Below are 17,383 nucleotides of genomic sequence, written 5' to 3'. Positions count from 1 at the left end.
TCATAGTTCACACTCCATTGAGTTTTCAGAGACAGTAAATTGTCCAGGCAATTGCCTATCTTTCTCTGTGGAACAGGTGGTAAACTCAAATTGTGTTCCTTACCATTAAGCCTTCAGAGCTTCCTAATAGTATAATAATCAAGATGGCCAAATAGATAGGGATTTCAGACCTGGCTCTAATACTATCAGGCAATGATATATACTATCACTCCGTAAGGTACAGGATAATTATTCATGAAAATCTAAAGACGTTTTCAAATTATCTACTTCCACATACAAGATATAGTACTTAAAGGGAAAAATCCACGATTATTATTTTTGGTAGAAATATCTCTGCCAAAATGTTCTTCTAATTATATATAAAACCAGTAAACAAACGCTGTCGAAGTTGTGGAGAAACTGGAACCCTTATTCACTGTTGGTGGAAGTGTAAAATGGTATTACCACTATGGAAGACAGTGTGGTGCTTTCTCAAAAAGTTGGATATAGAAATACCATTTGACCCAGCAATTCCACTACTGGGAATATACCCTAAAGAAACTAGAACTGCCACCCAAGCAGATACATGCACACCCATGTTTATTGCTGCTTTGCTCATAATAACAAAGAGTTGGAAACAACCTAAGTGACCATCAACAAATGAATGGATAGAGAAGCTGTGGTATATTCACACAATGGAATACTATTCTGCATTGAAAAACAAGGAACTCATGAATTATTATACAAATTGGGTAACCCTGTAGGACATTATACTGAGTGAAATATCTCAGTCACAAAAGGACAAATACTGTATAGTGACACTGTTGTAAACTGGAATTGACATCGGAGTTGGGGGGAAACTAAGAGGGGATAAATAATGTATACTGCATTGAAACAGATGAGGGAGAGAAGTGTTTAGGAGGAATATATGATTAGGTATTATTTTCATGACAAGAGTCCAGAATGAAAGCTGCATAGTGGAGTGAACTGGCAGGGGTTGGGGTGTGTGTGTGCATGTGAGGATTGTATAACGATGAAAGATTGTTTTTTTTAACTTTTCAAAGAGAAAAGTGAACTGGGGGAGGGGTGAGCAGGGAAGAAAGTGTGAAACTATGAATGAATAGAAATCCAAAGTCTCTGTAAGCTTTCATTAAAATAAAAAAAAAAGAAAGAAAAACATTAAAAAGAAAAGGGCTTATAGATGACTCCCTAGGTTGGAAGACATTAAAAATACATGAAAATACAGCAATGGACTTGAAAATAACAATGAGTGTGGCAATGATTCTGCACTGGACATCGTCTGTTCTGTTCTATGTAAGAGCATCACGAGTTCGGGTGGACTGGATGATAACAACAACAAATGTTTGAATGTTACAGTACTGTTTGTGTCTAGTGGAGACAATTGTCAGCTAGAGTCACCAGGAGAAGGCAGCTGGATGCCAGCCTTTGTGTCTTTTAAAGATATGCTAATTAAAAGTCTTATTTCCTAAAAAAAAAAAAAACCCAAAAGACTAAAGGATTAATTATCTCTACATTGTTGGTACATATCTAAAAATTTTAATGACCCTAGAAAGCAGTATTATTTTGTGATATCAAATGTTAAAAAAAATTCAAAAAGAGAAACCTCTATCTAGTTCTAGCTATATTCTAGTGGAGGAATATACTTGTCTAAAAATTATCAACATTACTTCAGTACATAATTTTACTTACAAAAATAAAATGGGATTGAAATTCTTCAGTACATGAGGAAGCTCCAACAAGCTGGTGACTGTGGTCTGTGACTGGAAGTGCTTTGAGAATAAAGTTTTTTCGATAATGAAGCTTTTCTCTTTTCCCCTGTTAAAAAAAGTTAACAAAAGTCAGTGTGGATACATCAATCCTTTCTTAAGTTTTTGTTCTTTTTTAACCTTTGAGTAGTGAAATTAATAGTCTGTTTATAAAAGTTTCCTTTAAAAGTCCATATATTTCACTAAGTTTCTTTTTAAAGAACTTTCTGAAAATAACTCTGAAAGCTTTCTGAAAACACAACTGTTTGCTAAGACAGAGGATATGCCTGACTAGATATTGAAAATCTGTTACGCAGTAACAAGTTACAACAGTGTGCTTTCTTAGGACAAGACAGAAAACCTAGGGCAAACAGAAGACTTTAGGTAATAATTTTTAAAAATGGCATTTTACGCAACAATGAATGAATGGAAATCCAAAATTTCTGTAAATGTTCATTGAAATTAATTTTAAAAAAATGACATTTTAGAGGTGGAGAAAGGCTTCAACTCATGTTGTAAAATTCTACAAATTAAGAAAAACTGTGACATCCTTTACATATGAAAGAACAAAATTAACTTTGTTGTTGCTATTGTTAGGCACTACTGAGTAATAACTGATTCACACCAACCTCATGCACCTGAATGAAACCCTGACCGATTCTGTGCTCACAATCTCACCTATGATTATGCCCCTTGTTGCAGTCACTCTGTCAATCCACCTCTTTTTTCACTAAGCTTCTCCTTTTCCAAGCATGATGTCCTTCTCCAGGACCTGGCTACTCCTGATAATATGCCCAAAATACATGAGACAGAGCACCCTGGCTGACCTTCCAAGACAGGCTTCTTCTTTTGACACTCCATAATGTGCATCTGAACCACAGAATGCTAATTTAAAAAATCAGTTTCCTAGATTCAACTCAAAGTTCTGGGATCAAATTCTGGGGTCTAAATCTTAATGTTCCTGGACAATTTGTATGTAGATTAAAGTTTGAGAGCATTATTTAACATTACATACTTTGGGCATGTTGCAAGGAGGGAAGAGTCCTTGGAGAGGGACATCATGTTTGGGAGGGTGGAGGGACAGCGCAAGAGAGGAAGACCCTCGATGAGATGGATCAATTCAGTGATTGGGGTAATGGGAGTAGGTGAGTCAGGGACAGTAAGGTTGGCGCAGGATAGAGCAGGGTTTAGAGCTCATACACATTAGGGTCACTATGAGTCATAAGCGACAAAACAGCATATAACAACAAAGCAGTAAAGAGTAGTGTCTAGCATAAAAAAAAATATCCAGTATTTCATATCCGGTATCTGTCATTTCATGGCTGTCTTGTCCTGGGAAGGACATTTTATCTCTCTGGGCCTCAATTTTCTAGTACAGGCAATTGAGAACAAATATAATAGCAATTAGTTCATATAATTTTTATTAGGAATAAATGAGTTGATTTATGTAAAAAGTATTCAGAACAAGGTCTGGCATATAGTAAGTATTATATAAATCTAAGGGAGCTCTGATGGCTTAGTGGTAAGAAATTGCATTGGAACCCCAAAGGTGTGTGGTATGAATCCACCAGATGCTCTGTGAAAGAAAGATGGACAGTTTCCTCCTATGAGAAAACTCTCTGAAAACCTGCCAGAGGGCCAGCTATGAGTTTGTTCTGACTCAATGGCACATATCAATAATAATGAACAAAAAAGAGAGGCAACATTTTTTAAAAGTATATGCAATATTATATTTTTATGAAAACATGTATGTATTTCATAACAAAAGTTGAGTTTATGCACATACAAAAGGTAGAAGGATGCATATTGGAATGTTAAACAGTATCTTCTTTGGATTATGTGATTACTATTAAGCTTTTGTTTCTTTTTATCAGTATCTAATTGTTTACAATAAATATTTTTTCTGTTATAAAGAAATAGTTTTTGAAAGTTAGTAACTGGGAAATTATTATGCCCATATTTCTTAAGGTCCTGTCAACATTATACATAGAAGATACCCTGGTGTACAAAAGAAACAACAACCCATGACAATAAATTGCACAAAATATTGCACATTTGTAAAATTCAAAGTTAGGCAGTCCCTACTTAAGTCACCCATGTAATGCAATATAATCAACTCTAGAAAGTAACCACACCGGGTGGGGTGGGGCAGGTGTACTTCTGAGTTAATTCACTGGTTCTAAAAGGGTGGAAAGGTCTTTTTCAAAGAAGACTCATTATTGCTCATGTAGAAGTTTACAGACTGGTTCTCAATTTTTTAAACTGTAATCAGTTAATATCTTTAAGTAAGTGAAATCAAAAGAAATATCTAGTGTGAGGCAGCTCCTCTGGCACTAATGTAATGGAGGAAAGCCACAGAAGCCAAAAGGATTGATAGATTCAATCAAATTCTAGACTTAACTTATACAGCCATTTTATTTTCCCTTCCCTGATATTTTCTATTACTTCTGATGTTCTATTTCTTTTGTCATCATTTTTTTGAACTCTACTATAAAGCACTAAGCTTGAAAGTGTGGCCTATAACAGTATACTTTGGTCCCTTTTATGGTTCTTTTTATTTCTGTGCTTATATAAGAAGTGAAAACTCATAATTTCAGTTCATTCAAGCCGAGTTTAAAAGGTCCTGGACAGTCCAAATAGTTAATGAATTTGCTAGAATAACTCTAAGCAAAGACCTATAAAAATAGTAAAACATATCACAATCATGTATTATAAGATTTAACATCAAGAAAATGAGGTTTGAGGATAGCCAGAGGCACTTTGGAAAAAAGATCTAGAGATTGCTTTCTGAGTATCATCCACTGAAAATACTATGATGCTACTCTAAAACACATGAAAGTGCCATAAATCAGTATATCCTGGATGATAACTGGTGGTAAAATCAGTCATCTTCCCCAAACATTAAAAATGTATGAATATTTAGGAGAGTAAGCTCTGTCTCACATACTTTAGGCACACAGCAAGGAAGGACCTGCCCTTGGAAAGGACATCATGCTCAGAAGGGTATAGGGACAGTGTGGGAGAGGAAGGTCCTGAATGAGATGGATTGATACAGTAAATGGGGCAACAGGGGTATATGTGTTGGAATCAATAAGACTGGCTCAGGAAAGAATCGCTATGAGTTGCAGGTGACTTGATGGAACATAACAAGAACAACTGGTAAAATAATCCTACTACATATTAGAAAAGCTGATGCAGTAGGCTGTTGCTTCTGTTATGTGCTGTTGAGCTGCCCATGACTCACAGTCAGGCTCTGTAAATTTAACTGCTTTGAACCTGACCTATCCTGAGCAAGCTTCACGAACTTTGACACACCTAATCCCATTGCCCCAATTACTGTGTCAATCCATCTCTTTTGGAGTCTTCTTCTTCTGTGATGTCTCTACAAACTTAAAAAAAAAAAAAAATCAAAGGATAGACTTTTAAAAGGAAACAAAAAATGGTCGGTAGAGTGGTGAAAAGTTTTTCAGAAAAACCTGACTGAAACTACCTAATACCTGACTGAACTATGACCCAAACTAAAACCATAATGATGGAAAACAATATCTTGTAAACAGACCTTCAAATGAGATGGGGAATCAAAGACAGAAGGTATGACTCCAGGTTTGAGTTTTATATTTGGAGCACTTCTATCAAAATCTGCCTTTTTAAAGTGTCTTGAACACAACACATCTCCTTTTTTAGGCTCCCAAATACCTGCAGTATTCACATCAAGTCTTTTCATTGCTAAAACCCATTTTCTTTTCATGTGTTCATCTGTGGGGAACCTAGGGGGAAAAAAGAAATACATTCTAAAATGGAACACTATTGATGTATATTTGAACGAAGGTTGTCTTATTTGTGACTACAGCAAAAATTTAACTAGTCTATTAATTATTACTTTGGAAATTGAAATATTCAGGAAACCATTATGATTCATAATTTCATGTCTTTCAGGTATTTGAAACATTCAAAGGTATTTCAGGTATTTTACTATTTGAAGTATGGTGCTATGCTGCAGATATAGCCTTGATATCAATATTTCATATTACAAGGAAGACACATTTTAATGATCTTTACCACTTTATAGTAAGATCCAAAACTAAAGAGGTTTGCTCCTCTAAAGGTAGAAAATATCACTTGGCCATAGTTGAATTAGGGGAGTTCTGGTGGCATAGTCCGTTGGAGGTTTTGCTGTTAATCCAACGGTATCTCTCTGGCTGCTTGAAATCACCAGCTTCTCTGTGGAAGGAAGATGGGCATTTTTTTCTGGTATTAATTTTCTATTAACTAACAGAGTAACAATCAGATTTTTCTTTAGCCCATAGCATAATATCTGGTACAAAAGTGGCAAAACAAACTTTTATCAAACAATTATTAAACTCTGCTCTTCCATGGTGTCACGAGAATGTAAAAAATACTAAATTAGAATCACCTTGATTTATCTGCCACGGAACTTTTGATTTGAACTTGTAGTATGTTTTCCCCTACAGTGCAAACCTGATCAGTTTCTAGATATATATATACTTGGGCGAAAATCATTCCAATAAAAGCTCCTCATTAACAGCAATGAATTTCTTTGAACATACTAAAAAAGCAGAATAAAAGCAAAATCAAGACTGATATTTTTGTTAACCAGACTCAGAATCTTCTACAGATATCTCCTCGATTAATTAGAAAACTGTAAAGGTTATAATTACTGCCACTTAAAACTTAATTAAAAAGTTAATTTAAAAAGAAGTTGGTAACTGAAGCCAAAATTAAATATTTTAAGTCACAGTGTCTTTTGCTTCTTATTAACAGTCAAAAGTACTTGGGTTAACAACACAAATCTTACACGTGAAACGTCAATCCTTTTAACTTGGAATTTGGTAAACAGCGAGAAGCACATCCAATGGCCGAGCAACATTTCACCATGATTTTAGCAGTTCATAACAAAACTGAAACAAAATGAAAGTCAAGTTAGTAACTTAAAATATTTAATGGAAGACACTCCATTTATGTTTAGGAAATAGGAAATTACGTTAGGAAGTGAAAGGCGCAACACTGAACAGCTTTGCTCATAAACATTTCCAAGGCTAGAGAATTCATTAACAAGCAGAGTAATATTTAGCTACGCACGTGAGGCGCCTAAAATTGCTTGTTGTCTATTTCCCTTTCATCAGCTCTTCCTTGTGTCTGGTTCCCACCAGCTGTTTTGCACACAGCCGGCTAGCAATCTAACTCCCACTCTTTCTTCAGTCTTCAACACGAATCCTTTCCTAGGGAAACATTCCTGCCTGATACCGAGACTAAGGGCGATCATCTCCAATACATTTCATAGAATTCCTCTCCTTCCCATGTCCTTCTCAACGCTGTAACCTTCCTTTTAGTTAGTGTCAGATCACTGTTTTCCTTCTGAGTTCTGTGAGGTCAGAGCAGGGCGTGCCTTTTTTTTTTTTTTTTTAGTAACTTCTTTTAAGAACTGAAATCCTGACGGTTTAGCTGGTGGTTTGACACACAGTAAACATTAATACACATTGTGAGTGAAGAGCAAGCAAAGGAAGAGGTTCATTTTCTTCCTGGGGGGAGAAAGCAGTGCGGGGAGCCGGCCAACTGCCCACCTACAGCGCTCGCTGCAGACCCGCTGGGAGCTCGGCGCTGGGTGCGCTCCGCCCTTCCTTGGAGTCCCCGTAAAGCCGAGGTGGACAGAGGGAGGGGCCGCCCTGTCACAGGTGCAGATGCGGCCAGACAGAGCTTTCTTCAGGGTCCACCAGGCGTCTCTACGCCGCAGCGGTCCTCCCTGCTCCGAACTACGCCCCAGGACGTCGGCGGGTAGCGAAGGGGGGAAAAGATGAGGCAACCTAAGAATCGTTACCGTTAGCAGAGGAGCCAGCAACTAACACCGCCGAGGGATTGCGGCTCCCCGAAATTGCAACTCCCTTTGCTTCGGGCCCCCCCCCCGTCGCCCCGCGAAGCGGAAATCCGGTCGCCCCGGGTCACGTGCACCCGCGCCATATTCACTTGGGCGGCTGTTGCGGGCGGAGGGGGCTCGAGTTGCGCTGGCGCCCGGGGCGTGGCTTCCACTCCGGTGGGCAAGGGGCCGTGGCTGTGAGGGGCGGTGGAGGCGATGGCGGCCACGGCGGGGCAAGATGGCAGCTGCCGAGCGGAGCCGGGCCGGCGGGGCTGTGAGCATTATGACAGAGGATGTCTCTTGAAGGTGACGGCTTCCGTGGGCTCTTGCCCGCAGAGCGTCCGTCGGGCTGGGCTTGGGGGCGGGCCAGGTGGTGAGGTTGGGGCTTTGAGACGCAGCTGTGTGTCAGGGTACCCGTTACTCCCCGCCGCCTCGAACTGGGTTCCTGCTCCAGAATACGTCTTTGGGAAGGCGGTCAGAGGCCTGAGTTTTCTCTCTTTGCTTTATATTTTGCAAAATAAGAAAAAGCCCCTTTTTCTTATTTTGCATGGCACGACTCTGAGGCATCCCTGGGCCTCTGCTGGCCTTCTTTCGAACCCAGAACCGTCTCGGTGTATGATGAGGTACTTATTGGAAAGGAGCGCCAAACAAGTGGAGAATTTTGACATTTCAGCTCCTTGAGGAAGGAAATAAGTTTTGCAGGCTGCCAGCCACGTTTTAGTTCGTGCTTATGCCTGAACCTGCCAGGAATATAAGACAAGCATGCAAGTGGCTTTAATTAGGAAGTTAAGTTTAATAGAGTTGCTTTTATGCATCAGGAGGTCCGTGTACTGCAGCTTTCTCTGTTTACCTTGAGAACACGTCATAGCCAATCTAGAATTTTTAAAATTGGCACCCGTTCAATAGAAATTGCCAGATTTTTCTTGGAGCTTGAGATTTGGACTCTCATTGCTCTATCGCCAAAATACAATCTGTGATCCCGGATATGGTTTTGAGCAGGTTATGTCCCACGTATCAAACGCCCTGTGCCCCAGAAACCGACTGACCACTGACCCTCCAGCGGGTTTTCCGAGGCTGCAAATTGCACAGGGAAGAGATTTCCCATCTTTATCCCACCGGGAAACTGTGGTGGATTTGAACTGTGTTTGAGTTCTCAGTGCAACTCCGTGCCTACTAGGTTACAAGAGTTTCCTATATGTAACACATGTGCCCTTGACTCAGAAGGGATCCTTGGCTGACCATCCTGCAGGGGTTTTCAGAGGCTTTCAATCACACTGGAGGAGATTGCCTTTTTTCTTCTGCGGAGCAGCTGGTGTATTTAAACTGTGTACCTTTGGGATTGCAGCGCAGTTTCGAGCCCCCAGAGCAAATAGGGACGTTAATTCCTACTTCATATGAAAGGTGTAAACGTTCATATATTGTGTGAGTGGTCTTTTTTCCTACTTGTAACTACACTAGAGAAGTAGAATTGTCCCTTAGGATATCCAAGACTGTGATCTATAGTTTTCTTTTGAGTGAAAAGTTTACAGAGCTTACTGGTTTTTCATTGGATCATTTGTACACATTTTATAACATTACTTAAAATGTAACAGCTGTAGTGGTGAGAAACTGCTCTGCCATCCTGAAGGCAAGGGAGTTTGCACATCACCTGTGATTAACTGCCTCTGAAAACCCACTGGGGGATCGATCAGCTATGAGTTGATTCCTACTAGACAGTTCTCAACAACAAAAATATATTAGTGTAATTAATGAATTCCAGTCTCTAATCAACCCTTTACAGAGTGCCTTCCCTTCATCCTGTTATCTATTAATATTTATTCCCCATTCGCTTTCTTCCTTTCATCCAAGACTGTGACCTTTGAGGAAGCCAACTGACATCTTTCTCCAAACCAGCAGCTTTTTAGTTTACAGCTGAGTGTTTTAACCACTGTTTAACTAGGGCTCCTTGTATAGTATTTAACAAGGTACATTCCTTGGAGTAAGCTCCAATCCAATCCCATAGTCTTTACAGAAGTAGATTGCTACTACCTGTTTCTCCCATGAAGTGGTTGGTGGGTTTGAAATCACGGGCTTTATGGCAATAGCTGAGGGCTTAACTACTACTACTACACAACTAGGGATTTTTTCCCCCCACTAGAGTAAGCCAGTTAGAAACTTGAGTGCTGTCATGATGATAAGATGCGTCTGGTTTAGGCTGTCTTCAGATCACTTGCTGAGCATCTGAGAGCTGGACAGTGAATAAGGATGACAGAAGAATTGATGCCTTTGAGTTGTGATGTTGGAGAAGACCACTGAATATCCCATGGACTGTCAAAAGAACAAACAACTATGTCTTGGAGAGGGTGCAGCCAGAGTGCTCTTTGGAGGCAAGGATGATGAGGCTTTGCCTCACATACTTTCAGCTTGTTACTAGGAGGAGTTTTTCCTTAGATGCCCAGAAAGGTAGAGTGTCGCCAAAGGAGAGGAAAATTTAACCAGGTGGATTGATAATGGTGACTGCCACAATGGGCTCTGATGTATCAGGAAGTATAAGAACGGCACAGGATAAGACAGGGTTCAAATCTCTTGTTCATAGGGTTGCTATGCATTGTACTTGACAGGACCTAACAACAGCAATCATGATAATGATGGTGATAATTAATTGTGTGTGTGTACATACATGTATATGCATTTCAATTTATCAGTCCTTTATTGATAAAATGACCACAGTCATTGTAAGGAAGTGATAGGCTCAGCCATGTAATAAGGACAACCTAACAATTTTTCTATAGACCATGGTTTGCTCCATTACACTGAAGCTCTTTCAAAGTTATTCACCAGTTGTTATATAAGTAATTTGAATATGATCCTTGAGATTTTGTGTCTGTTGAGATGAACTGTTTTTATTTCTAACTGTAAGTCGAAACTGAATTCAGTAGCTTGATCATACTTTCCCACTCAAGTCTCCCATTAGAAAGCACACAGCTAATTTGTGAGAGAGAGAGCACAAGCCGGGTCGGGTCCCGGGTCGGGTCCCCGTGTGAAACCCCACCAGCGGTGGCAGAGGCCGCGTAGGCGTGCCGGCCTGAACTCCAGCACTGGAGGGAGGCTGGAGGACCCCTACTCAACTGGCAGCGTCAGGATGGATGATGAAGAGATTGAGAGTGTTCACAGCTTCACTTTGCTCGGCTCCACAGTTAACACTCTTGGTACCAGCAGTCAGGAAATCAAAAAGCGTATCGCGATGGGAAAGTCTGCCGTTAGGGACCTCTCAAACGTACTCAGGAGCAACAGTGTCTCTCTGGAGACTAAGGTGTGCCTGATACAGGTCATGGTATTTGCAATCGCTTGTTATGCATCAGAGAGTTGGACAATGACTAGGGAGGACAGAAGGAGAGTGGATGCTTTTGAGCTGTGGTGCTGGAGAAGGGTACTGAATGTACCCTGGACTGCCAGGAAAACAAACAGATCCATCTTGGAGAGGATTAAACCAAGCTGCTCCTTGGAGGCAAGGATTCTGGGGCTTCGTCTGACATACTTTGGACATGTTGCCAGGAGGGACGGGTCCTTGGAGAGGGACATCATGCTTGGGAGGGTGGAGGGACAGCGCAGGAGGGGAAGACCCTCTATGAGATGGATTGATTCGGTGACTGGGGTAATCGGGATGGGTGTGTCGGAGGTGATGCTGTTGGCGCAGGATAGGGCAGGGTTTAGAGCTGTTGTACATAGGGTCGCTATGAGTCTGAAACGACTCGATGGCACATAACAACAACAACAACAACAACAACAACAATTTGTGTTTGATAGCTGTTACTCAGCTCATTGCCATCAAGTTGGAACTGACTCATAGCTGATTCTTTATTGGTTTTCTGAGGCTGTAAATTCCACAAGAGAGGTTTTCCTTTATTTCTCCTGAAGAACCACTGGTGGATTCAGACTGCCAGAGGGATGTGGCCTTTGCAGAGCAAAAATATGAACCTGTGGTTACTGGGAGATAGGGATTACAAGATATTTCCTTTTTAATATGGGAAATTTTGCAGCATGTTGATATGCTGTTGGGGTGATCTGGTAAAGTGCAAATTTTATAGTGTAGGAGAGAAAGGAGACAAGTGTAGTTAAAACTAACCTTCAGTAGCCAGAACAGAGGTAGGCTCCTGTGCACAAATGGAGGCATTGGCCTTAAAAGCATGAATTGTATACTTACTGTATTAGACAGTGAGGCAGAACACGAGATACATTTTTAAGTAGGTTATAGTGAGGAAGTTGTGTAGATATTCTCTTTTATTTTTATTTTCTTTGTAAAATAAGGTTATCAGCAGAGTGCAAGGAAGAGAGATGTTCAAGATTTGAAGAGAACGGAAAAGATGTGACATAATCATCTAGTGCTTAGATATTAATCACGAAATGAAGGTATTGACCAGGGAAATAGTGTCGTAAGGACCTACATTTTATTAATGTTAATTTCAAAGTGAAACCAGTTAGCATGATGGTGCTTTTTTCTCATATTCTTCTATCCGTTGAATAGGAGCGAGATAGATTTAACCAAAAATTTGGGTTTTGCACAAAGTATATGTAGGGAAGAAAGAGATAATAGAGTTTAGGGTTCACACAAGGGAGAGAATTGGAGTTAGGTAGACATAGTGATCTAAGAATTGAGAATTTTGTGTTTAAAATTGATTTACAAAGAAGGTGGACTTCTTGTTTATGCTAGTGCAACTATTGTTAAACTTCGGTGAATTGGTCTGATCCCTGGGGAGGGTGTCTCTCTGAGATCACGTATTTTTTTTATTAACTAATAAATCACAACATGAACCATTTTTTATAGTGTGTTGACATTTGCACTGAGTAAACCCATGATTTGCTTAACTTCACTTAGTACAATAAAAGGTAGTAACCCAGAATTGTAGTATACCTGTGCTAGAAGCTAATTTCACTTACCATAGACAACATGAGTTTTTTTCAATTTCAGCTATTGAATATATAATTTTTAGTCATAATGGATGAAATAAATTTTCATCAAGCACTTAAGCAAATTGAAGTATGGCTGTCTTAAGGAATTATGCAGTTATGAGCTGAACTAACCATTTTTTCCATTGAGCTTTTTTTTATCTGGAAAAAACTGATTATTCAGAACTGAATATTTAGCAGACATTTTCTTGAAAAGGAAATGAGACTGTCACTTGAAAAGGTCACTATTATTTGTTTCCAGTAGTAAAAAAACCAAAAATATAATTGTACTTTTGTCCCAAACTTAAAATTTTAGAAAATTTTAAATAGTCATTGTGAGCTTAAATACTTTTCAAACATAAAGATTTTTCTGATCAGATGAGTATCCACAGTTACTCTGAAAATGCTGTTAAAATACTCGTCCTTTTTTGATACATATTTATGTGAGACCAGAGTTTGTTCATGTATTTCAACCACAACAGTGTATAACTGGTTAAAGTACAGAAAAGGATATGAAAATGCAGGTGTTTAATTTTTTTAAAAAAATTATAGGGTTTTTTAAAATTAAAATTTTTTTCAAATTCAGTATTTTATGATATATTTTATTAATATTTATTTATGGTAGTTGTCTTAAAATATGTTGTCACTCATAGTGAACCTATGTACAACAGCCCTATACTCTTTTCTGTCCTATACCGATCTTACTGTCTCCAACACAGCTACCCCCATTACTCTAGTAACTGAATAAATAAATCCATCTAATTAAGGGTTTTCTGTCTTGCGTTGTCCCTCTACCCTCTCAAGCATGACATCTCTCTCCAAGGACTGGTCCCTCCTTGCATCATGTCCTCAGTATGTTAGACAAAGCTTCAGTAGCCTAGTTTCACCCTCTCTAGGATGAACCTGTTTGTTTTCTCCATCACCACAGCTCAATGGCATCAATTTTACTTCTATCATTCCATGTCATTGTCCAGCTTTCTGACACATAGCAAGTATGTTATTTATGGAGAATTCAGGATGTTTCCAGTGCTGTAAATTTTTATAAAAGCTGAGTAGTGCCCTTTAGCAGCTTATGAATTTGAACTACTGATCTTTTGATTAGCAGCTGAGCACTTAACTATGGTACCCCAGAGTTTATTTAGTAAATACTCAAAATTCTCATTGCCACTGAGTTGTAACTGACTCATAGGTGACCCTCCAGCAGGTTTTCAGAGTCTGTAAATTGTTTGGAAAAAGATTGCCCATCTTTCTTTAATGGAGTGATTGGTGGATTTGAGTTGCCTGCCTTTGCGTTGGCACTGCTATTAATCCTAGTGAACTAAACTTAAGATTTTGAATTTTTACAGGTTTAAGTATATAAATAAGTTTACCTGGAAGAGACACAGTAACTGGTAGTGAGACTGAAACTTAGATTAGGATGTTGTAGGATCTGAATGTCGTCTTAGGTGAAGTGCCTGTTCATCATATCCTGTGCCCATTTTTCTGTTGGATTCTTTACCTTTATCTTGTTGTGGTGCTCAAGTATTTCATAAATTTTGGATATAAGTCCCTTATCTGATATGCTATTACCAAATACTTTTTCCCAGTTAGTGGCCTCCCTTTTTACCTGTTGGAGAAGTTTTTGGATGTGCATAGGGATTTGAGTCTTAGAAGATCCCATTCATCTACGTTATCTTCTCCTGGTTGTAGGTTTTCCAGGATACTGGGAAGACTGTTTATGTTGTGGATTAGGATTTCTAGTGTTGTTCCTAGCTTTTCTGTAATGAAGTTTATAGTCCTTGGTTTTAGTCCTAGGTCCATGATCCACCTTGAGTTGGTTTTTGTGTATGGAGTGAGGTGTGGGTCTTGCTTGAGTCTTTTGCAGATATTTTCCCGATTTTGCCAACACCATTTGTTAAAAAGGCTGTCATTTCCCCACTTCACTGATTTAATTTTCTTGTCAAAAATCAGTTGACCATAGATAGATGGGTTGATCTCTGGATTCTCAATTCTATTACATTGATCTATGTGTCTGTCATTGTACCAGTACCATGCTGCTTTTTTTTTTAACAAGCACATGAAGAAATGCTCAAAATCCCTAGCCCTAAGAGAGATGCAAATTAAAACAACTATGAGATATCATCTCACCCCAGTCAAAATAGCAAAATTTAACAGAACAGCAAGCAATAAATGCTGGTGAGGTTGTGGAGAAATTGGAACCCTTATTCACTGTTGGTAGGAGTGTAAAATGGTGCAACCCCTGTGGAAAGTGGTATGGCGCTTTCTCAAAAAGTTGCAAATAGAGATACCATTTGACCCCGCAATACCACTACTGGGAATATACCCAGAAGAGACCATAACTGACATCCAAGCAGATATATGCACACCCATGTTTATTGCAGCTTTGTTCACAATAGCAAGGAGTTGGAAACAACCTAAGTGCCCATCAACAAACGAATGGCTAACGAAGCTGTGGTATATTCGCACAGTGGAATACTATGCTGCATTAAAAAACAAGGAACTCATGTATTATTACTCAAAATGGTTGACTCAGGATGTTGTAGGAGCAATTTTTAGGTTAGGGATTCCCATTTGACTTTAAGGCCAGAGTTGTTCATTCAACTTCATATAGATGTGATAATGAAGTGCTTGCTCATTGTATAAAATATACTATGAAATAGTGCACTGTTAAGTTTTGGACCAGTTTCTTAACTTTAACCTTGTTGTAATCTTTAACCTTGTTCCAAGTGGACAAGGAAATTTTCTTTAGATGTCATAAGCTTGTTTTCTTTCCTCATATAACAGTTTTTCTCCTCTGTGGGTTAGGCGCCTTGCTGTGACAAGCTTTATACTTGCCGGTTGTGTCATGATAACAATGAAGATCATCAGCTGGACCGTTTTAAAGTAAAGGAAGTGCAGTGTATAAACTGTGAAAAAATTCAACATGTAAGATCTGATATTTCTATTTTATGTACTCTTTTTAAAACAAAACTTATTTGAAAAACATTTATTCAAGTAGTATAAACAATACCTTTTTAATTCTTAGAGTAAGCAGTGTCTTTGATTAAGATCTTTAAAAACCTAAAAGAAAATTCTATGTGCTTTAAATTCGGAATATTCAAATGTTAAAGTGTTTGGCTTATTTATTCAAATTCTTAATAAATGTGTTTTTTTGTAGGCCCAGCAGATTTGTGAAGAATGTAGCACGTTGTTTGGAGAATATTATTGTAATATATGTCACCTATTTGATAAAGACAAAAAGCAGTATCATTGTGAACGCTGTGGAATTTGTAGGTACTGTATAAATAATGTTCTTTTCTCATTGCTTCTATCTGTGTAATAATAATTACTAAAACAAAGCCAATTGGGGTATAATTTGCCTTTAGTAGAGTTCATTCTTAAATCCCTAATTCAGTGAATTATGAATATCTTCAACTGTGTTACTACTACCTCAATCAAGATATAGAACATTTCTATTATCCTAAAAAGTTCCATGTCTTTTTTTTTGCAATAATTTAAGTTTTCAATTTCCTATGTACTATTTTTTATTTTAAAAGACAAAGCATACTTACTTAAAATATTTCACTGACAATTAAGGTGGAAAATTGGAAAAGCTGGTTTTTTTTCCTTTTCAGAAGTTTTTTTTTACCAAGAAGTAAAGATTGACTTTATGAAATTGACAAATACAAAAAGTAGAAAGAATAAAATTAAAAATGCTTTCTAGTGAAATAAAATTTTGATTTTGCCTCAGTATATTTCTTTTATCTCCAAAGTTTTGGTCTTTCAAGTTCTTCTTCAATTGATTCTTTATTGCTTTCAAGTAACTGTTTTTTCAAATTGCAATTTTTTTCTCTGTAGGAATTCCAGTTCTATGTCACCTGCTCTATCACTGTGGGAATGAAAGTCACAATATATATTTAGTTTTCCTCTTTAGACATTTTCCTAAAGAAATGAAACCATCACTTCAAGGAAAACAGTTGAAGATACTTATGGCTAGTGAAAAAGTTCGAGCTTTTATCCCAAACCTAGATTGAAAAACTTTAGTATGAGTTTAAGAATTTCCCAGTACTTAAAGGTTTTTCTGGTGAGAGGGATAGGAATATTAACATGTATGATTGATTTGTTTTATGTTTGAACATGAACATTTTATCCCCTTCATTCTTAAACTCATAGTTCTATGGATCTATGTTCTAGGTAATTTATTCTCTGTTCTGCTGAGTCACAGAGCTAAGAGTATATTGAAAGAATGAATTATAGGCTTTTAAGGAAGAAACTGAAGTAATTCACTGTTAAACCTATTGAGTTTTTAATTTTGTTTTGTATCTCCTTGGTTATACAATGTATAATTTTTTATTTTACTCTTTTTTGATAGTTTAAAAATTATTAAATTTTTTTTCTATATATTAATCAGATACTTTAAAAGCTGTGTCTGATAACTCCAGCATCTTAATTACTTAAAAGTCTCAGTTCTGTTCCCCATTACCCTTCCCCCACCTCCCTATACCCCAAGGCCTGCTGTAGTTGGTCCTTTGGTTCTCTATTTTGGCACCCTTGATATTTTTTTTAAACTACTATATGTAATATATAAATATATTTACTTCATTTTCCAAAGAGAATTTTCTTTTGCTAGGCAGTTAATATCGGGAGTGATCACCTTATTCTAATTAAAACGTTGCTGCAAATCATGATGATACATCGGAAAAATTGTAAGCACGGTCATCAATTAAAAGTGTGTGGCAGTGTGTTAATGAATCTTGTAGCCAGGAAAGTTTACTGGGACATCCCCCTTTTTAAAAAAAATATTTATTTATTTTTATTTCCGAATGTGAACATTGTTGTTCACGTTCCTCCCTGCCCACTG

The 17,383-nt window shown here is 38.1% G+C and overlaps 2 protein-coding genes across 5 annotated transcripts in view; one reads left to right on the top strand and one right to left on the bottom strand.

The window, feature by feature from the left end:
• THAP6 (THAP domain containing 6) overlaps window positions 1–6,641 on the bottom strand; it is a 21,582-nt gene extending 14,941 nt beyond the window's left edge. The window contains exons 1-3 of the mRNA XM_006898474.1: window positions 6,562–6,641; window positions 5,305–5,512; window positions 1,690–1,815 (exon numbers count right to left, since the gene is read on the bottom strand). Of these exons, the coding sequence (XP_006898536.1) occupies window positions 1,690–1,815; window positions 5,305–5,512; window positions 6,562–6,641 (414 nt within the window). The remainder of the gene's footprint in view (window positions 1–1,689; window positions 1,816–5,304; window positions 5,513–6,561) is intronic.
• Window positions 6,642–7,800: 1,159 nt separating this feature from the next.
• Window positions 7,801–17,383, top strand: part of RCHY1 (ring finger and CHY zinc finger domain containing 1, E3 ubiquitin protein ligase) — a 28,564-nt gene continuing 18,981 nt past the window's right edge. For 2 of the 4 annotated variants that reach the window (XM_006898456.1, XM_006898455.1), the window contains exons 1-2: window positions 7,834–7,923; window positions 15,701–15,816. In XM_006898456.1, the coding sequence (XP_006898518.1) occupies window positions 7,834–7,923; window positions 15,701–15,816 (206 nt within the window). Of the gene's footprint in view, window positions 7,924–15,348; window positions 15,469–15,700; window positions 15,817–17,383 lie in introns of all 4 variants that reach the window. The other 2 variants (XM_006898453.1, XM_006898454.1) reach the window with 2 other exon arrangements.

The sequence above is a fragment of the Elephantulus edwardii genome, unplaced genomic scaffold, assembly GCF_000299155.1.
Source record: "Elephantulus edwardii isolate Elephantulus edwardi_28Jun2011 unplaced genomic scaffold, EleEdw1.0 scaffold00230, whole genome shotgun sequence".
NCBI lineage: Eukaryota > Metazoa > Chordata > Mammalia > Macroscelidea > Macroscelididae > Elephantulus > Elephantulus edwardii.
This window is presented reverse-complemented; position numbering and strand designations above follow the sequence as displayed.